The sequence below is a fragment of the Engystomops pustulosus genome, chromosome 8 (assembly GCF_040894005.1).
Source record: "Engystomops pustulosus chromosome 8, aEngPut4.maternal, whole genome shotgun sequence".
In the NCBI taxonomy this organism is placed as follows: domain Eukaryota; kingdom Metazoa; phylum Chordata; class Amphibia; order Anura; family Leptodactylidae; genus Engystomops; species Engystomops pustulosus.
The window spans coordinates 69,702,057-69,725,450 of NC_092418.1; the positions used below are offsets into that span (position 1 = coordinate 69,702,057).

The window sequence follows — 23,394 nt, forward strand, 5'->3', positions numbered from 1 at the left end:
ACTTATGGGGCTTCCCGTTCCGCCTACAAATCTGGCAAATTAACATGACATACACTCTTCATCACCCGAATGACCTACGGACTCTCACCAGAGACCGTGCATTAAAATACAGAATTGGCTGTCCCTCCCCTCTACTTCCTCACGGAAGTAGATGGAGTCTCCCACGCCAACAGAGAGGTCCATGCAGCCAAAATAGGGGATGCAGTGGTCGAGGGGAAAGGCCCCACGAAGCGAGGACCACGACTTGGGGGCAACTGATTGAAAAGTTCAGTGATAACTTTGTATACCCTCCCCGGTGCATAGACCTTCATGTTAAAACTGGCTCTGCGGGTCAGCCAAAAATTTCCTTCACAGACATTCAGTCACCCAATTACAGGTTCTTGTTTTCCCTGCACATTCCCAGCATTATCACTGTGATCCCCATCCCTCAGTGTTTCCCCTATGGCTCCCATAACATGCTACTCTCTTAATGTAAGGACACAGAATGTTCCACAGACCTGTAACCAATTATTATACTGTATGCACAAACTGAAAGTCTGTGTTCTTTTCTTACAGGAGACACACTTCCGCATCGACCACTTCCCAAAGCTACGTGACAGACTACATGCCCTGGTTTCACACCAAAAATCCTACAACTAATTCCAGAGGGCCCTCCACTGCTGTCCACAGGAGGATGGCCCATGAGGTACTGGACACTAAAACTGATCTGTGGGGCACCTGATCACCTTTGCATCCCTCTACCTCCCCAACAAAGGGCAGGTTGCAGCCTGCTGCTCAGTCCTTGTCAAAATGCGGGACTTTGCAGAAGCGGTAATTGTACTTGTCGGTGACTTTAACTTCATTATGGACACGGACTTGGACTATTCAATCCCCAGACCTCCTTTAGTCCCCTCCCAGATACGTTCTTTACAGCAAGCCATACACAACTTGCAGCTAGTGGATGTATGATGCATACTCAATCCACACAGATAAGAATATTCCTATTACTTCTCTGCCCATCAGTCTTACAGCTGGACAAACACGTTCTGGCTGAGCCACCATGCTCTGGCCTGGCAGCCTATGGCCACAATTGCTTGGCACTATGTTCAGACCATGCCCCAATATTGGTAACCTTGAACATACCTGGCCCATTCTTTACCCCCTGGGTCTGGCACCAAAATGATAATTTGCCTAAGGATGCAGTTTGTATGGCAGACATCAGTAAGCAGATCTCTAGCTTTCTGGAGACCCACACAGGTGATCAGATCCACCCCCCTTCCCCCACAGTACAGTGGGAAATATTAAAGGGCACGATCTGTGGGGAATTTATTAAACACAGAGTGTGTCTGATGTGGTAAAAGGCTGCCATAATTCAAGATATGCTTGGTAGAATTCAGATACTAGAGACGGCCCACAAGTAGTTTTAAATGAGCTACTTAACACTACAGAAGAAGAGCAATTGAGGAATATACTATACCAGAAACACCTTAGGTATAATGACAGGAACAAGCGGTTCTTCTATGAACACTCCAACAAACGTGGTGGGCCCCTGGCGAGGCTCCTTCATCTAAGGTCGACAGCTACTTATATCCCAAAAATACAGGATGGGGGGAGACAAATGGTTCATGACCCTACCACAATCTCTGACATTTTCTGTTCCTTTTACCAGGAACTTTATAACATCCAGGGCCAATACTCTTATATGATCCCTGAACAAGGTCAGGCCAAAATCAATGCATACATAGCAGAAATGTCTCTACCTAGCTTGGGCAAGAAAGAAAGGGGGGCCCTTGAAGAGATCATTACTGAAAAAAAGCTTTCTGAAGTGATAAAACAAACCCCTGCAGACAAATCCCAGGGGCCGCGGGGTTCATACCCCGATTTTATAAAACACTCCAACAGGAATTAGTCCTCCTTGCCAATTGGCTGGACACCACCCTGCCCTTTGTTATACATGGGGACCAGGTGGGCTTACTGCGAGGGAGTCTCGGGACAATACCAACAAGACCCTGTTGTTGATCTCCCAGGCTAAAACAGCCACTGCCTGCTGCCAGTGGATGAAGAGAAGGCCTTTGATCGTGTGCACTGGGAATTCCTTTAGGTGGCTATGGACCAAATTGGGGTGGTGCCTCGGTTTCTTAGTATGAATAAGGCTCTCTATTCAGGCCCTATGGCCCAAGTTAGAACTAATGGGATCTCCTCCACACCTTTTACCATCAGGAATGGAACTCGCCAGGGTTTCCTCTTTTCACCATTTCTGCATATTATTGTTATGGAACACCTGGCTGTAGCCCTGCTTGAGAACCCCAGGCTATACGGTCTCCATGTAGGGTCCAAACAGTACAAGACCTCCATTTATGCTGACAACCTGCTCTTATATGTGTCACAGCCCCGAGTGTCCTTCCCCTCTATGTAGTCTGAATTTACATGATTTGGCCTACTCAGTTACTTTAAAGTTAACCTGTCCAAATCAGAGGTTTCTCTCACTGTCTCGGGTGTATACCATTTGGCCTCCCAGTTCTCCTACAAATGGCAAAGATCGCATATCTGCTGCTTGGGGATAGATATCCCTGCAGACCTTTCCCAATCTTAGCTATAAGACTCTTCTAGATCATACAATAGGGGACCTGGCTAGATATTGCAATGGCAACCTGTCATGGTGAGGGCGGATTAATGTCCTCAAGATAGATGTAATTCCTATTCTTATACCAACCCCTACCGATCCGCCCACCCTTCACTAGTCTTCGCTCAACCTTTTGGAGATCGGTATGGGGAGGTGGGCTGAGTCAGATCAGCTATGCCACCTTGGCCCAACCTAAATCTGCTGGGGGGAGGAGGGGGGGCAAAGGAGAAAAATTAGTTGGAGGTGAGTTGCAGAGGCAGGATCCATTTTGCATGTCTGGTGGAGCTGCTGGGTGATAGTGTTTGACACCTACAGCTGGGTTTCTAGTAAGAATGTACAGTTCAGCCCGCAGGTCGCTCTTCTCTCAGTGTAGCTGGGCTTCATCAACACTGGAAGAGCCCCCACCTACTACAGTGGAGAGGATACACAAGCTCCGATCTATACCAAGATCTGGGTAAGACAACTGTGGTCTGGGCTCCTTGGGTGGAATACAAGTTAACTCTGGCCTTTCAGGAACTCTTCACCTATAAACCTCTGGTTACCTCTTCCCTCCCCTGTCCGTCTTTAGTATGTTATCTTACCAGTGGATTTGGTGCAAGAAACCCCCATAGTCTGCCACGATTATGCCCGTTACCTCACCCCATTCTTACAGCAAATATCACTCTGTTGATTGAATGCTGGTTGTGTTTAATTATTGGGGTCCTGCGAGACCCCCCCCCACCCCTTATGCTTTGAAAACTATTTTTATATGTACTTGTTGTCTTTCTTTAATAAACATGGATTAAACATAAAAAGAAAAATCAAGTTCATGGTAATTTTACCTGAGCAAGGCAAACCCTTTTTTCTTGGCCTTTTTCTCTTGATCTTCACTTTCCTCCTTTTTCTTCTTATCTTTTACCTTTGATTTGCCCTTTTCCTTTTCTTTTTTCTTATCCTTTTTTTTCTTGTCTTTCTTGGCTTTGTCAGTGTCATCCAGTTCCTGATTTCCCAGTGGGACCAGTTCACTATTTGGAGTTTCTCGATCAGAGTGGGAACTCACATCAGAAAGGCCATCTGTAGATAAAAGTAGAAAATCAATAAGGTGGAGTATGGTCAAGACTGTTCGATGAGATCACCAAGTGTTAAGCAGGAAGTTCATACTGAGAACAGTGCATGCCTCTACAGCTGGTCAGGTGGCCAACACACATGCTGTGTGTCATGTATGGTGACAAACAGCCCCAATTAGCTAGTATATGATCTTATCACAAAAAGGTTAAAAGCTACATCTTTCTCTTATTCATGAAAATAAAGTATAATTCCACACATGTCCAACAAAATCAATACAGCATAAGAAATGTAAAATGGAGTACTTTTCCATGGTGTACTTTTCCACTGGTAACATATATTGTATCTGAAACTGGAATTCTCAAGCTGATATATTTAATGAATTGTTAATATCAGGCTTAGGCCATTCATTTATCTATGGTTAAGATCAACAAATGCGTTTCCATAGTCAATAATCTTGTTATATTATAATATTTGATTAATTGTGCTGGAAAAGATGTCATGTATTTAGAATGTATTAAATGTAAATCATATTATATATATATATATATATATATATATATATATATATATATATATATATATATATATATATATATATATATAGATTTAAGGGTAGTTTAGAAAATTGAAGAATTGTAACTACTACTAGGGGAAAAAAACTCAACATATTTACTAAATTTAGGTACAGTTTTTGAGGTTTACTTATATTTCTACTTGATTAACAGCAGTTGCCGTAGTATGCTTATGACCTCAATGTAAAAATGCCTATAATGGCAAGAGGGGGAGGATCAAATAATTTTTAAAAGTGATCAAGCATAAAACTGTTGTATACCAGTTAGAGAGATTGATTCAGAAGCCAAAAGATCAGAAGCCATTTGATATATAACATAAAAACTTTTTCCGTTACTTAGATGACAGTCTCTGGGGTGGACTACCCCCATGCGAAATGTGATATAAGCACTGCTTTAACACAACTGCATTGAATTGGTTGTGATGAAGGGGGAATCCACATCAGAAACCGGTGGATAGGATTATTGTGTGACAATATTGTGTAATGTACCTTCTTCACTCTCTGGTCCATCATAAGATTTATCAATTGCAGCCCGAAAGCTTTCATTACATCCTCTGCCACGAACCATATTTGGTCTAGGTCTATAAAAGGGTAGTTCATTCTTCTTAACCTCTGCCACAGCAGTCTGAAGACTTTCCAGTGAACTTGACTTCTTCAGACCTAACCGTGGGCCGAGATCTCTTCCAGGAGAAACTGCCAAAAAAAAAAGATTTATCTTATTTCATTGTATTAAGGAACAATTATCATTTTGGATAAAATATTGAAAAAAAAAATTTTTGATTTGGTAACTGCTGAAAATCATTATAGTTGGCTTATAAAGACAGTTCTTCCTGCTCATCTGTAGATGCTGAAAGTAGTAAATAGATCAGATATCTCCTTATATTCAACCGTCCCTTACAACCTTCTTTGGGTTAAGTCATGAGGTCATATGTGGAAGTTTGGCAGCACCCACAGCAAAAGAGGACTAATAAATGAGTATAAATGAAATATGCTTTTACTGCTCCTGTGCCCCATCAACCAAAGTGAATGTATTAAGTGTGAAACTTTTCTTTTTCATTCCGCTCTGAGGCTAATGTTTATTTAGTAACCATAAATTTTTATAGGTCACTATAACATTTTGAAATTTACAGCTAAAACTACCATCATGCTCTGATTTGCCTTTATTGTCCTTTGGTTATCCCTATCTTCTGAAGCACTCCAAAGTTGTTTACCCTACTTTCTATAACATGAATGCAGTTCTGTAACTAGGACAATAACAGGAATAACATGCATATTATTTAACTTCTCTCAATGTAGGTAAAAGTAAATTGGGATGGGATCTCCTTCACGCACTAGGACGTGCATGTACTTCAGGAAATACGGTCAGTTGCCGTATCCAAGCGTAGCAGAGCACGTACGATTGATGCTCCCACAGTAACAGCTCCCGCAATCCTATGCGTCTATGGAGCAGTGCCGGGTACTTACCCAGTGGGTCGGTACAGTCATGGGCAAAAGTTTTGAGAATGATACAAATATTATATTTTCACATGTTCTGTTGCCCTTTGGTTTTTATGTGTGTTTGTCAAATGTTTTTATCACATACAGAAATACAACTGCAATCATATTATAAGTAACAAAAGCTTTTATTGACTGAATGTGTTAATGCAGCAAGTCAATATTTGCAGTGTTGATCCTTCTTCTTCAGGACCTCTGCAATTCTCCCTGGCATGCTCTCAATCAACTTCTGGACCAAATCCTAACTGATAGCAGTCCATTCTTGCACAATCAATACTTCCATTTGGTTACAATTTGTTGGTTTTTGTTTGTCCACCCGTCTCTTGATGATTGACCACAAGTTCACAATGGGATTAAGACCTTGGGAGTTTCCAGGCCATGGACCCAAAATCTCTATGTTTTGTTCCCTGAGCCCTTTAGTTATCACCTTTGCTTTATGGCAAGGTTTCAATCATGCTGGAAAAGGCATTGTTGATCACCAAACTGCTCTTGGACAGTTGGGAGAAGTTCCTCTTAGAGGACATTTTGGTACCATTCTTTATTTATGGTGTGGTTTAAGGCAAGACTGTGAGAGCGCGGATTTCCTTGGCTGAGAAGCAACCACACATGAATGGTTGCAGGATGCTTTACAGTTGGCATGAGACAAGACTGGTGGTATCACTCACATTGTCTTCTCTGAACAAGCTGTTTTCCAGATGTTCCAAACAATCGGAAAGGGAATTCATCAGAGAAAATGACTTTACCCCAGTCCTCAGCAGTCCACTCCCTGTACCTTTTGGTGTAGAATATCAGTCTGTCCCTAATGTTTTTTTCTGGAGATAAGTGGTTTCCTTGCTGACCTCCTTGAAACCAGGACTTTCTCCAAGAGCATTCGCCTCACAGTGCGTGCAAATGCACTCACACCTGCCTGCTGCCGTTCCTGAGCAAGCTCTGCACTGCTGGTAGCTTGATCCCAAAGCTGAAACCCTTTTAAGAGACGGTCCTGGCACTTGCTGGTCCTTCTTGGGCGCCCTGGAGCCTTTTTGGCAACAATTGAAACTCTCTCCTTGAATTCCTTGATGATGCAATAGATTGTTGACTGAGATGCAATCTTTCTAGCTGCGATACTCTTCCCTGTTAGGCAGGTTTTGTGCAGTGCAATAATGACTGCATGTGTTTCTTTAGAGATAACCATGGTTAACAGAAGAGAAACAATGATGCCAAGCACCAGCCTCCTTTTAAAGTGTCCAGTAGTGTGATTCTTACTTAATCATGACAGATTGATCTCCAGCCCCATCCTTATCAAACCCACACCTGTGTTACTGGAGCAATCACCGAAACAATATTAGCTGCTCCTTTTAAGGCAGGCCTGCAATGAAGTTGAAATGTGTTTTGGAGGAAAAAGTTTATTTTTTTAGGCAAATATTGACTTTGCAATTAATTGCTATTAAGCTGATCACTCTTTATAACATTCTGGAGTAAATGCAAATTGCCATTATAAAACCAGATGCAGTAGACTTTGTGTAAATTAACATTTGTATCATTCTCAAAACTTTTGGCCATGATTGTACCATCCATGCAAGGCACGGAGGTGCCGACCGCTTCCATGGCAGCCCTGAGGTCCTGTGAATGTCCCAAAGACTGCCAGCAGTAGGTGCCTGTGAGATTGTGCTTTTAGCATGATCTAACACAGTGCCGTCAGTCTATGCATTCTGCATAGGCTGACTATGTAATATGCTGCAATACATAAGTAAGTGAAAATCACCACAAAACACTACGTTATCACTACGTCTGTAACGACCCTTAGAATAAAATAAAATTGTTGTTGAACAGAGTAAAAAAATTTGTTAAAAAATCTGCAAAAATTATGATATTTTCACATCCAACCTCCTAAGAAAAAGAATAAAATTTGCTCAAAAAGTAACATTTAGCCTGACATGATACCAAAAAAGTACAGCTTGTCCCGCAAAAAATAAAATAAAAATTTTAAGTTTTTTAGAACATGAAGATGCAAAAACAAGCAATTTCTCAACAAATGAGTTCCATATTGTGCATAACAAGGTAACCATAAAAAAAGCTATATAAATGGGGTATCATCGTAATCGCGGTGACCTATATAATAAAGATAACATATTATTTTTATTGTACAGTGAACGGCCTACGAAGAAAAAACTAAAAACCCTAAATTAATGATTTTCTTATCTCCACCAAGATAGAGTTTATAAAATCTCATCAATTAGTTATTGAAACCCCCCCAAATGATTCAACTCAAAGTGGATCTCATCCCGGAAATAATAAGCCCCCATATGTCCACGTAACAATAAAATAAACATTTCATGGCCTGTAAAATGTGACAATGCAACTCTGAATGGCGCCTCCCGGCCGTGTGCCCGTACAGCAGTTTACCACGACATATGGGTAAATGTCAATACACTCGGGAGAAATTGTGTATTAAAATTTGAGGAACTTTTTGTCATTTGATCCATTGTGAATTTTTAATTTTGGGCCAAAATTAATGTATTGTGAAAAAAAAGTTACAAATTGTAAATGTCACCTCCACTTTATTTTTACCCCTGTAATACACCTTAAGGGATAACAAACTTCTTAAAGTTGGTTTCTCATACATTCAGGGGTGTAGTTTCTATAATGGGGTAATTTATGTGGTTTTACTATTATTAGGCCTCTCAAAGTCACTTGAAAACTGAGCAGGTTGCTGTAAATATAAGTTTTCACAATTTTCATAAAAATGTGAAAAAATGCACCAACAATTCTAATCCCCATAACAACCTAGGAAAACAAAATAATGCGAAAAAGCCATGGCAACATAAAGCGGACATTTGAGAAATGTTATTTATAAAGTTATTCGGGTGATATGACCATCTACTTAAAAAGCAAAGAATTAGAACTTTGAAAATTGAGAATTTTCCCAAATTTTTGTCAAATTTCTATTTTTTTCATAATTAAACGCAAAAGAGATCATCCAAATATTTCTACGAATTTGAAATGCAATGTGAGGCGAGAAAAATATCTCAAAATTAACTGGGTATGTTAAAGCATTTGAAGGTTATAACCACTTATAGCGACACAGGGTAGATTTTAAAAATTTGTGCTTGGTCCGGAAGCCCTAAAGTGGCTTGGTCCTTAAGCGGTTAATCTACAGAATAAAGCACACTTTAAAGCTTTGCAAATTTATTCCAGAGTTAAATGCTCAAAATAAGAACATTTCAGTTTATTGTTCCTTTCGCCAGGAACTTTTTGTTATTTGAGGTTTAAAATTATACCAATGTCTAACTTTGAGTAGTTGATTATTTATTTTATAGTGAAAGCAAAAATAGCCCCTAAAATTATTCAGTATGAAAAAAAAAACTTAGCAACATTTTGCCCAAATGGCTCATCAAAGAGAGCAGAAGAGAGATGTGGTTGCTAGGTCACATTTTACTCCTTTTGTTCACTAATTACTATTCCAAGCTCTACTATTATTCTGAAATGAGCAAGTGCAGGAATTGATTTAGAAAGCTGTTTTGTACAGGACAGAAAGGTTGTACTGCATTAGATAGGTCCAAAAGTATAACCTGTATTCATACTTCAATTCAGTGTAAAGACGACAGCTCAGCACATTACAAAAGAATGTAAACAATATAGCCTTACATGATCTATGGTTCACAGACATTATTATTATTATTATTATCATTAATACAAGGCTCACATTTCGATTTTTTCCATATATTGTAAGGACACGTTGGGCAGATTCACAACAGTATCTTAAGACTTATGGCACAGACGTATCTCACTGCATACTTATACAGTGGGATACGGCGCTCAGTAACACCTCTTCCCCCCTGAAAGGGGGAGGAGGAGTGTTCAACGAGCCCTACCCAACAAGAGCTAGACCTGTTTCTTGATGGCTTCTCCCTGTCCTCCCCCCCCCCCCCCACCCCAGGCTGGGGAACAGAGCTAAAAGTTAGAGGAAATATTTATATTAGAGGAACTGGAGCTGGAATTAGACTCTATGTCCAATTAAAAAAAAAACACCAGGTATTGATGGCCTCCCAGTGGAGGCTTATGAAACATGCAGGGAACATCTTCTCCCAGGTCTACTGAAACTGCATAATGAAGCATTGGCACAGGGAGCTATCTCCCCTATGATGCAGGGGGTAAAAATAGTAGTTATTCTTAAAGCGGGAAAGGATCCATTGGAAATGATTCCTACCGGCCTATATCACTCCTTACAGTAGATGTCAATGTACAAGGTGGTGGGCAATAGATTATCTACAGTTGTAGTCTCGTTTTTTTTCATACTGATCAGGCTGGATTCATACCTAATATGTCTACAGCAGTTAATATTGTATTTGAACATACAGGCCTCCCGTAATCACTTGCCAGAAGCTGCAGTTGTGTCATTTGATGCGGCCAAGACGTTCAACAATGTGAAATGGCCTTATCTATTTGAAGTGCTCTGTCAATTAGGCTTTGGGCCCAAATTTTTAGCGTGGGTATGCCTACGATATTCCTCCCTATGGCTAGATTCCAAAAAATACAGTGCTTTCTGCTCCCTTATAAACTGGACTTAATCTGTGGTACTGCCTTTATCTCCCCAAGCCTGTTCCAAAGTTATGTTTGACAGTGGCCTCTCCTTATTATCTAACCTTAAGTACCTGGGAGTATTTATATCAGCAGATATCTCTGAGTGTATTGCTCTGAATATCAATCCCTTGCTAAGTAGATTCCAGCAAAGAGTTAAGGACTGGTCTAAGGTCCCATTGTCAGTAACTGGCCAGGCTAGCCTGGTTAAAATGGTATTGATGCCCCAGCTACTTTATTTTCTGCATAACTCACCCAATTGGCTCCCGATTATGCTGTTTCCTAAGATAAATAGTACAGTGTATATTTGATTTGGAAGAAGGGAGTCCCAAGGATCCATTTGGTGACCCTTCAGAGGCCTAAGGTTATATTTCTTGTTGGCTCAGTTGCAACACATATGAGATTGGGGGGCCTGGAAGCAGTGATATTTAAATCTGTACATAAAAACTTGTTGACACTGAGGCTTATAGACAAGATTTGGTGGAAGACTAGGCATTTGTTGGGGGATAAATGGCTATACGGTACATACCCCATATGGCCCAATGTAATCTACCCTGAACTGAGCAAACTTAAACTGTTTCCTCAATGGACTTCTAGAGGAGTGTCCAGGGTAGCCCAACTTCATGAGGGTACAGATTTTAAGTCTTTTGAGCAGGTTCAATCGGAATTTAACCATCCCTGATTTTGTTTCTATCAGTTCCTACAATTCAGACATGCTATAATGCAACAGTCACGTTCTGGGACTCTCATAAAATTTCATCTAACTATTCTTGTTTGCAAGAGGCCAACCTTAAACAATTCCCACTGGGAATACGCTCCAAATGGTAGGTACATGTTAGCAGTATCTCTGAGGACCAGTGAAGGGAGGTGTTGAAGCTAGCCCTAAAGGTGTCAGTTCGTGAAGCACATAGGCTGTCTAACGTATACCTCCTGCATAGAGCCTATTTCACACCGGACAAGGTGTAACACATCTAATGCAGATTTGATCCATTTAATGTGCAACTGTCCTCAACTACGGTGATACTGGATGAAAGTCCTGGATTTAATTGATAAAACATTCTTCACTATACTTGGACTCACCTTTTGGATCATGCATCTAATCTTAATATGTTGGAAGGTCACAAGCCGGACATTTTTACGATTACAGTATGTAACTAAAAAATTCATTGCCTTCCACTGAAAGGATGCTGAACCGCCCAAACTCTTTGAGTTTATAGTTAGAGTGAACCTTACTCTACACATAGATAAGTTTGTATATAAGAAGATAAACTCTTATGATATAGGTTCTCCATTAAATGTGCTGTTTCCTGCCTCCTGCTTGTGATTTTCCAGCATCATTGCATTGAGAGTTGTTGCTTGTTTATTTTTGAGAACTATGTTACGAGTTCTTGAGGAACTGCGGACTTCCACCTGTACCCTGCCAATTTTCACATTGAAGGCTTCTACAACTCCTTGGACCCAACTAATACTGAATGACTATGGGGCTCACTGGGGGGCATCTCTAACAAACTCCTCAAATATTTTCCCCACAACAGAAGTAAGAGAGGTCTGTAGTTTCCAGGATCGCTTTTTGATCCTTTTTTTTTTTTTTGTATATTGGCACCACATTTGCTATGTGCCAATCATGTGGAACAGAACCAGTATTATAGTCAGCTCTGGTATTACACTTTGCTTTGGGAACACCAGCATTGTAGACTGCTGAGGGGATCTCTATTATTACAAACATCGGCCCAGGGGTGGCCATTATTATATATGCGTGCTTTGGGGGAAGCGAGGTCTCAATTTTAATTTATTACATGATTAGGATAATTTCAATAACTATTATTGTTTTATTTGTGCACTGTATTTGTAGACTGTGCTGTGGTCTATCAGTTATTGTACAAATGCAATATTTGGTTTTCTGGGGATGGCATTTTGTGCAGTACAGTGGTTGTTGTTGCATCTAGGGTGCTGTTTCCTAGTATTGCCTGACTATGTGGCCCTAAAACTGATAAAGGCTGTGCACCGTGCTGTATACCAAAGTATTATAAAGTCAAACGTGGCTTTTTCAAGTGATAATATCATAATTCATGTTTACAGTACAGTACATCAAAGTACTAACAACATAGCTTGACAACCTTGGTGTCAATATAGTTCTACTGAGGGTACAACTTCATGGAGTTGTATACATAGATATATGTATATACATATATGGGCACATTAAACATTAGATGTCGGGTGGCAATTGGATGTAAATTTGTCTCTAACATATTATGAAGAAAAACTAAAGGCTGATATAATTAATAACAAAGTAGCTTGGACACTAGCACTCTGATATGTTTAATTTCACAGTCTATGTATACCTCAAAAAAATTTCCATCTTTTGGTGATATTATTGAGTTTGTCATAGGGGAATAATTACCATATCTTGAGTTTCAAATAAGTAGAAGGCACAAAAAGGAACACTTACAGGATTCCAGTTTATCCTTTTAATTAAATACATGATTGCAAGTTATTTTAGCTAAGCCCCCTAGAAGGCATCTAGGGTTAAATGTTCAGATTATACCCAGCAACTCTGAAGCCATAGCTAGTGCCCTGAATGCTGATGTAGATTGGTCTTAATCAAACCTCTATTCTGCTACATAAAATGCCTGATTATTGCTATAATACTGCAGACCTTGAGCCATTTTAATCTACCGTATTTTCCGGACTATAAGGCGCACTTAAAAGCCTTGGATTTCCGTGGAAATCCAAAGTGCGCCTTATAGTCCGGTGCGCCCTATGTATGGCGCTGGGCACAGGGCAGCGGACCATACTTACATAGGTCCCCGCTACCGGAGATCTCCAGCGGGAACTGCAGACCACGCGGCATGAACAACTTCTGCCGCGTGGTCTGCAGTTCCCGCTGGAGATCTGCTGTCTCCGGTAGCGGGGACCTATGTAAGTATGGTCCGCTGCCCTCCTCCACCTCCCCCTCACCTTCCCCGCACCTTCCCCGCGTTCCCCGTCGCGTCTCGGCGTCGCGTCTCGGGTCGCGTCGCGTCGGGTCTCCGCCACGCCCCCGGACCCCGCGCCTTATAGTCCGATGCGCCTTATATATGTAATTATTACATATATAAGGCGCATCGGACTAATGCGCCTTATAGTCCGGTGCGGCTTATAAGCCGCAAAATACGGTATAATATATATTATCAAATGCATTATTAATGCATGGACTTTAACATGTATTTATAGTCTAAAACTGTCAGCTTGTCTACATTGTTTCCATGCTGGTCCTAATACATGTCATGAACACTGAAGGCTACACGCATGCAGTTTTTGGTCCTCACATAAAGCTGTAGACAAAGACATAGAATAATGTTCTCACTGACAGTCAGTTATCAACTGATTGAATGAAATTCCAGTCATGGAACATCATTTTCTTGTAACCAAAGCCGGTGTTACAAGTTGGAGGTATGTCCTTGAAAAGTCTGATTCTGTCCAATAAGTTCTCCCTATATCAGGCTATGTGTGACGATATCCTGAACCATCAACACCCACTTGGCCAAATACAGTTTTGTAGAAGGAATATCAAAGGAATTGCAGAAAACCGTTAAAAAAAAAAAAGAATAACAATTCTTATTTCACAGAGAATTGAAAACAGGTATTTATGAGTCATGCACGAAAAGTAACAGCTCCTGAATAACAGGGGGAAATGGACACCAACCAAGCTCAAAATCCAATAAGTTCACTCAAACTCTAGCTCTATACAGTATTCCAAAGGTTTGTCAATTTAATTTTCAGAATCTATGAAACCTTTACATAAGTAGTCATTAGGCAGTGTAGGGATGTCTACAGCATGACAGTGCCCCATTGAATCTCTCATAAAAACACATATCACATGGTAGAAATCTAAATTTGGGAAGAAATAATACTATACTAATAATACACTAATCATTATACTATAATTAATACAAAGTAGGCCCACCGAGGATTGATTTATTTATACTGTTCTAAATTGAGGTAAGCTTTGCCAAATTTATCCTAATTAATAACAATGCATATAATAAAATCTGTGTGCGCTATATAAAGAATTATTATAAAGAATTATTAAAATTGCCTACATCTGTATGGATATGTTGGGGTCTGCTGTATTGACGCGACCTTGGTTGGTTTGATTACTTGGGTGAACTTTGAAGCCACACATTTAATAATAAACCTGGTTCATTTTAGGAATCATTGTGACAATATTCTTCTCCTACACAATATAAAAAGTGCTAAATAAAAACTTTACTGAAAAATTCTGTTAACAAATTACTATACATTCAGCAAGTGATTACAAATATTCCTAATAGTAATATACATATGGCCCATAAAGTAATAATTATGGAGAAGTTTGCACATGAAAAAAGTGAGGTTGATCCCTCCTGTTGCCACCTCATAGTTGGTGACTGCTGCCCCACTTAATTGTTTCTTTATGCTGTGTGTTAAACACAATGTAGATTGCTTTGCTCTACTGCTCATTCATACAGAAGTAGTGGAGAAGAACAGATTGGAAAAACTGCAGATTACAAAACATGTCTCCCGAGAGAACTCTGCCAGTTTTCTAATTGATCGGTCTCAAACGAATGAACAGTAAATATTCCACTAACGGGTGATTACTTTTGTCTGAAATTTGTCTCTTTCTGCTAAGATCCTATATAGATTTTTTTTAGCTTAATTAGATATGGAAATAGGATACTGTGAGAGATAAGGGATAAAAATTGGCTGCTTGTTTCCACAGCACTCTAAAGGATCCCCTTGCTCATATTAACAGATATCTCACATACTCAAGAGGTGACATGCCAAAGGGCAAACATGGCATTCAATGTAATTATTATAAATGGGAACTCATCTCTCATTACGTCTTGAAGGAGGAGCACTTCTCACCATCTCAGTATACAATGGTGCTGACCTCCAGCCAGTCCCTATATTTCCATGTTCTCCACATTTAGTAATCGGCACAAATATAATTAATTACATTGCATCCAAATACATTTTGTGGCCCATTATATTTAATCTCTTCATTAGCGGAAAAAAAAACATGTGGAAGGGACGAAAAGGCGTTTGCCTTTGACCCGAGAATCGTATTGCTTATGTGTGTAAACAAAATGATTAACTTTACATATAGAGTATTGAAGCTGACAACCAACTCAACGATTCCAGAAATTCCAGAAATAAAAAGGAATTTAAAAAAATCATTAAATAATTTAATGAATGAAACAAAAACAAAATAAATTATTAATGTCCTTTAAAGCAAACATGACACCATGAAAATGCAGTGTGATCTGCAGTCAGCATGCTGTAGCATGTTGGGCTGAGCAGATTGACGTATGGGTTTTGTGGGTTTTTGTTCTATGGCACAAAGTCATAGGCCCAGATTTTACTGGTGAGCCATAGGCATCCCAGTCTGCCACCATGTATCAGTGTGCATACAGATTAGCTGTTAATCACCCATAGCAGAGTCTACTGACTTTGTAGCATTACATTGCACTTCCACTTGCAGGTTCCCTTTACACATGTAAACATTGTAGATGACAAAATGATGGTGAAAAAGACTTGAAAATAGTGTTTTCATGTCTTCAAGGAAGACAAAACATGAGACAGTGACATTTGGGAAAAGTATGATTTGATTTAAAGAAACAGCACAAAGAGAACAGAGCAATGTTCCAGTGTTCTAGCCTTTACAATATATAGATACATATATCAGCTGTGATTTATACATATTAGACAATCAAGCAAAAATAGATCAGCATATTTAAAGTTGTAAAATATATGATAACGTTGGAAAGGGGAGACGGTGACCATGCACAGCAAACTTTTCTCAACACTTCCTGGAGAACTCAGCATTGGAGCATGCAAATCTATTACATGGGTGGAAAGATAAGCAGTTGACAAACATCTCTGATATTTAGTATCCTTCATGTGTAATACAGGATTGCTTAGATCCAACTAAATCCTTATTATATCACATGGCAAAGTGGAGGACAGTCGTATGAACCTTCCATGTAAACCGTCCAAGAGCAAGACTGCTAAAACACATACGGCAATGTAAAACATTTTAAAGTAGCGCTCTTTATGGAAACCTTTCCCACACTATAGAACAAAGTATACCATAATATAAGCATATGTTTAATGTATACGTTCTACACACTTGCCAAATATAGGCTCAAAAAGCTATGCAAACTGAGGTTAAGAATTACAGAATATCTCAGCACATGCAGCAATATAGAAAACAGAAATAGTTAGTCCCTTAACCCTACTTTCATGGCGCGCGTCGGATGCAGGTGCATGTAGAGGGCTAACTGGCTGAATCCTCTCCATAGCCAGTAAGTCTTTACTGCATATTGCAGCAAAAACCGGTAACACCCAAAATCGGTGCTAGCAAAGCCGGCAACTTCAAAAAGGTGGCGGCGCCAAAAGGCCTTGATGCATTTTGGTGAAGATCATTGCTCCCTGTGACGTAAAAAATATAAAGCATTGAAAACGTCATCAAAAGTTGCAAAGAATGACACCACCAAAAGCTCTGTATAGTAAATGTATAAAAACATTATAAACCTATACAAATTTTTATCCCCGTGATTGCACCAACCCAAAGAATACCACATAGACATACCAAAGAATAGACATATCACAGTGAAAGACATAAAAAATCCAAGCCCACATGAAAATGTTGCAAATGCGTTTTCTCACCATTTTCACTGCATTTGGAATTTTTTTCCCACATCCAAGTAGACAGCATAAAATATTAAATGCCGTCACTATGAAGTGCAGTTTGTTACGCAGAAAAAAAGCCATCACAGAGCTCTTTATGTGTAAAAATATTATTTTATTATTATTTCAATGTAAATAAATTTTTTGATGGTGGGGAGTGTAAAATGGAAATGAAAAAAACCCTTAACGCCAAAGCCACTTTTCCCCTTCCTGACACGGCCCATTTTTTCACATCTGCCCTGTGTCACTATAACTTTGAAACGCTTTAACATATCTAAGTGATTTTAAAATTGTTTTCTCGTGACACTTTGTACTTCATGTTAGTTGAAAAATTTTGGTGGTATGTTTTGCATTTATTTATGAGAAAATCAGATATTTGGGGAAAATTTGGAAAAATTCTCGATTTTCGAACTTCAAAATGTTCTACTTTTTCCACACATAGTCATAATCGCAAAAAAACGTAATAACTAACATTCACTAAATGTCTACTTTATGTGGACATGGTTTTTTCATGCATACTCTTATTTTTGTAGGATGTTATGGGGCTTTGAACGTTAGGTGCGATTTTCACATTTTCATAAAAAACACAAAATCCTGCTATTGAGGGACCTGCTCAGGTTTCAAGTCACTTTGAGAGGCCTAAATAAAAGTAAAACCCCATAAATAACCCCATTATAGAAATTACACCCCTCGACGTACGTTAAACAACTTTTATGAAGTTTGTTAACCCTTTAATTGTTTTACAGAGGTTAAAACAAAATCGGAAGCAATTTTGAAAATAAAATTTTCTGGGCTAAATTTATTATGTGTTTTTCAAAAAATGTACAAATTCTCAGTGGATAAAATACCAAAACACTCCACAAAATTTGATACCCAATCCCTCCCACGTATAACAATACCCCATATGTGGTGGTAACCTGCTGTATGGGAACAAGCCAGGGCATTGAAGGGAAGCTGCGCCATTCAGAACAGATTATGCACTTTTTATTGGCTATACAATCTTTAATTTTTTGGCAATTTGGACATATAAGGGCTTATTTTTTGCGACATGAGATGCACAAACATTTCATTTTAGTGGGTCTGTAGCTTATTGATGAGTTTTATTAACTGTTGAATGTATGGGTGAAAAGAAAAATGTCAATTTTGGTTTCCTTTCTTTAGTGCCGGCTCCGTTCAGGAGCTGGCACCAGAAGTTTGACGTAATAGTACTGCAAATTGTGGGAACGCACCTCCAGCGGTGCAGTACTATTACGTCAAATGTCGGTAAGGGGTTAAATAAAAGAACAGTAATTTTATGTTGTGAACATAACCCATATGGACTTTTAAAAGAGAAAGGAACACGGTCTTCCATAACCATTAAAGTAGGAGAAAAAGAGCATAATTAAAAAAAAAAAAATGAAGCTTCAGGAAATGCTAATATAGTTTCAGAATGAAGTTGTTACATGAAATAAGCTTCCAACAAAAGTGTCAGAGGTTAATACAGTGGGGAATTATAATATACTTAGGATACCGCTATGCTGAACATAAAAAAAGCTGGAGATCAAAGACAGCCTTGAGTCTTCAAGAATATACCAAAATGAGCAGAAATAAATGATATTTACATTGGGTGAATTGTAGAATCACAATGAGAAAAACTGAACTCTCATATGTTTGAGTAGACACAAGGGTGGGAGACAGTTTGTTGGTGTACAACAAGTAGGTATTAAGGGGACCCGATGGGGGCCATGGTGGGTGGCAGATAGCAGGAGTGCACTAGCTATAGCCTGCACCCATTCAGACACAGGTTATAGAGAAATTAGAATTGTAGGACAAAGTAGCCTGAAACTGGATAAAACCCCCATGGTATTTTGGCCCTTTTAATAAACATAAGTATTCCTCAAAGTTTTTCGGTGTTCCACTGTGGATCACAGATGTCATCCATGTCTTTTATTTTCTCTGAATTACAGAAAAAAAATGCCAGTGTGTCTTGAAGTTCATGGGTAAAGGAAGGACAACAAAGTGGCATTTACTGTTTACAATGCAAAGGTTGAACATCACCAGCTGTTACAAAAATATTTGGAACTAAAACTTGCTTAAGGAATCAGACATTTTTGGCTGCTTTTTGACATAGTGGGAAATGCTGGTCTGTCTAAACAATGAGTAGTTCTAGACCTTAGGCTGAACGTATATGTGTTTAACATGCCAAGCCAAAATTGCATTGTAAATGGTCTTCTTAACAAAGATAGTAACTATGCACAGTATATGGCAGAACTAAAAATCTGGAGCGGTCTTTAAAAAAATGTTGGTATTTGGAGAGTTTCCATTGTTTATGACAATTAGTGTACAATGATGAATGCCTCCAGAGGTCCTCTATAACCTGTGGCATCAGACTTTTTCACTTGACAAAGGTGTCCCTGCGCCCCGAAACACGTTGTGATTTGAAGACTTTGTAAATCGATCATCAATAAAACCTTTTTACCTATACCCCAGAGTGCGCCATTCAATTAGACCACCTTCTATAAATTAGTGTACAATATCACCATGAAAGGGGAGCTCAAGTCTTAAGTGTCTGCACACAGCTGGAAGGGAGGGATGGGCTGTCACAGGATTCACAGTGGCCGATGAGTGGCCTCCTCTGACCATGGAAAGTCACTTAAGCAATATCAGAAGTAACATCCTGTGGTGATCTCCCAGACACCTTAAAGGGGTTGTCCCCCTGAAATTGTTTGTGTAAGGAAAAGTAATACAATTTTCCAAAATGCTTTCTGTATATATTCCTCTTTGTTTTCTAGATCTCTGCTTGCTGGCCTTCTATAGGAGAATTCTGTGTTTACTTCCAGTGGATAGAAATCTGTCCATGGTCATGTGATGGAAGGTGCACAAGCCGTTAGTATCACAGAGCGTAAACAGAGCCATGTGATACTAACAGTTTGTGCGCTTGCATGTCCATCACATAACCATGGACATATTTCTATCCACTGGAAATAAACAAAGAAGCTTTTCACAGAAGGACAGCATGCAGAGATCTAGAAAAAAATGAGGAATTGATACAGAAATTATATTGGAAGATTATATAATGTTTTCATACACAAATAATATAAATTATTTGCTGAAAGTGGAAAATCCCTTTAAGCTGGGATCAGAAGACCAAAAGGACCATATAAACAAGAGCTGAAGCAGGATAAGTACAGGAAAACACCTTCAATATATTGTGGTTTTCCTTAAAAAATATAGAAGTAATAAAAGCTAAGCTGGAATATGGAATATGGTCATAACAATTCTTAAATCTTAATCTGGATCAAAATGTCACACATATAAACAGCCTTACAATAAAATGGTGGCGAAATATTAATATGTCTTGATGAATAACTAAATTATCAGCACTGTAGACAAGAGAAAATAAAAGGAAAAAAAATCCTAAGTATCTAATTCTATCCTACACATTGCTGTATATCTTCAGACCTTAGACTGGTCAGCCACTTTACTGAAGAACTTGAGCGTGAAATGAAAATCTCAAAGACAGGGTCACGAAAGTGGAAATCTATATCTCACTTCCAGAGATTTAACCTCCAGCTGCTTACATAAAAGAGAAAGAATAAGAAACAGAGACTACTGTAACAATGAGAAGGTTTTCTTTTTCCTCTCCATAAATTAAAACAAAATCAGAGAAGTCAATCTTAAAATGTAACAAGAAAATGGGAGAAATTATTTTTCTTTTGCTTAGTGCATTTCCATATTTCCTGCAGAATTCAATCACTCGTTCTACCTATTAGACCGCCATTTACTTCTCTTTTCTCCACTGTCCGAAAGTCACTCCAAATTAGACATCACAAAACACTGTTGCTATTGGTAACACAACAATGTACAGGACCAGTGAACAACTCTACAAATAAAAGGCTTTTCACTGAATTCCCAGGTTTTCTCATTGGTAAGGTTCCAATTTATTGGCTTAAAATACTGTGTCTGGAGGAGGTCAGGTTAAGCGGCTCCTAGTAATAAAAGAAATCAATAGGAAACAGCAATCCTCAGCGGCCAAAAAACTGAATAAACACTTCATCTAAATCCACTTGTCCCTGAATTAAGTGAGCATAAAATTCTGTGTTTACTTTCTTTGCCCCAGTGTAGTCAATAACTCACAAAGCCTGAACCCAAGAACTCCAGGAAGGAAGCACTATAGTAGATGTTGTTGACCAAGAGGCAATTAAAAGGGATTTCACGTGTCTGAGTAATTATGTAAGCTTTAACCTTATCAGAACAACTACTTGTAGATCTGTAGACCAGTCTGAACATTGTAAACACTCTGAAAGGGCAGGAGACAATGATAAGAGACTCTCTAAATGCAGTTTTATGCCTTGCCTCCCATAAATAAAGTAATTAACAGATTGTTAAATGAGAGGAATTATTTCAATTATCCTAGTGTTTAAGACCTAAATTGTACAAACTCTAATAGGTGGTTTCCAATACTGCTGGATAAAGATTTGGTCTGTCTAAGCTCCACATGCAGATGTTTTAAAAATAAAAGATTTACCAATTACAGACACGCACAGAAATCAACGCATTAAAAACCCTAAAAAAAACAATAATCAAAACAGAGAAAAATGGAATGGAAAATAAAATGCACATAATAATGCACTGAAACTTTGTGTTCAGATAATGTTTTAGTCTGTGCTGTAACTGTACATTGGGAGGTTTCCGGACATACAATTAAAACAGAGGGCTGCAGTATGTATCACTATATGCTTATAAATGTCCTACTCTTGAGCTTTTTCCCTGTACGAGTAGGAGGTGGAACAAGAAATGGAAGTAGGCAATGACTTATCAGTTTTAAAGTTTAGGATGTCTCCCTAATGAAGTAACTGTTATATATAGTTACTTCTGAGGGAACAGCCAAAGTATACATTTGACAGAGACTTGAGTTGGATGCAAAACATTGATATCTGTCCCTAAAAAGTAATCACCTAAGATATTTCTCTATAGTAATTGGTGAAGGTTGTGGATGTGGGCAAGTTAAGTTAGTCAAGTACCTTGTTTCTTGTGATTCAAGTACATCTAGATGTGTCTGGCTTTCTACCAATCAGCACCACTGTATTTATATCTTATCAGCCACAAAAACATCATTCCTCATGTTATATAATGGAGCCTATTTCAGCTTTAAATGTCCTTGGTTCAATCTCCAGCCACAAATAAACAGTTGGAGCGTCTTACAGGCTCTACTGCTCTCCAGCCCCTTTCCCATTTCTCGGTGATGTGCATCTCTCAACAGTCTCTAAATGTGTCCACTCATTTCAACACATCGACTTTCAGCTGTTATGCTCGGGTGTCTCCTGGTGTTTGACCTCAAACCCTTTCTCAAAGCTATAACATTTCATCTGAAAATCACAATTTCCTTTCGCTGGTGATTTGTAATCATCACACCACCAGCAAATGTCTCTTATCAACAGGTATTTGGCTTTCTGTTGTTCAGCATCAAAACATGAGTTTCCTTCTGATGTTTTCACAACATGTGGGTAATTGTGATAATTATTCCTGTTATGATTAGGCATTTTATTTTGTAAGACTAATGGCTGGTAACCTGAGCCTATGTCAGATACCTGCAAAGTTACAGCATGAATAGTTCCTTTTTACATTGTTACATAGCATCCTGCAATGCCATTAGAATAAAATTGTTAATTTTGACACATCAATAAAGGCCAAAGTAAAAATAGAGAAAATGTCCACAACTAAATGGATTATACTTAGAAAAACCTTCTCATAGAAGTCTTATCAAAGCTAGTACATTTGATATATATCTTAATTTGCAGAGGTTTTATATATTTCACTGTTATCACAGGATAATCTCAATTAATCTTGATTCCTTACTGCTAAACAAAATACTTGTACACATACAACCCACACAAGTTGTTTTTTCCACTTTACTTCAGACTATTGTTTGCTGATTAGACCGTTTTCCTAAATCAGTAAGGAAATGTAAAAAAAAATGTCCAAACTACAGGCAGTCCCCGAGTTGAGAACACCCAACTTACAGATGACCCCTAGTTACCAACAAAGCTCTCTGTGACACATCTGGGTGCAGGTAATTTACTGTAACTTAGTTCCAAGCTGTAATGATCAACTGCAAGGTGTTTGCAATGAAGCTTTATAGTTCATTCTTGTTTCAATGTCAATCTCACATTTTTAAGAATGCAATTGTCACAGAGATCAAAAAATACTTTGAACAAACCTATAGAACCTGTCTATTTTGTGCTGCCTGTACTTAACAGGACAAACAATGATGAAAACGAGCGGGATTCAAGACAGCATAAGAAACTAAAGCAGATGCAAGAAAAGAGAACTAAAGATGTACAGACACTGAACATAGAAGAGTGAGCAAAACCGCCGGGTTACACCAGAGGGTATGTCAAGGTAAAAACCACTAGACAAGGGAGAGTAA

At 38.8% G+C, this 23,394-nt stretch overlaps 1 protein-coding gene across 7 annotated transcripts in view; it reads right to left on the minus strand.

The window, feature by feature from the left end:
* PARD3B (par-3 family cell polarity regulator beta) overlaps positions 1-23,394 on the minus strand; it is an 862,331-nt gene that overhangs the window by 417,206 nt on the left and 421,731 nt on the right. For all 7 annotated transcript variants that reach the window (XM_072121091.1, XM_072121090.1, XM_072121094.1 and 4 more), the window contains 2 exons: positions 4,710-4,913; positions 3,424-3,655 (listed from right to left, as the gene is read on the minus strand). In XM_072121091.1, coding sequence (XP_071977192.1) covers positions 3,424-3,655; positions 4,710-4,913 — 436 coding nt within the window. The remainder of the gene's footprint in view (positions 1-3,423; positions 3,656-4,709; positions 4,914-23,394) is intronic.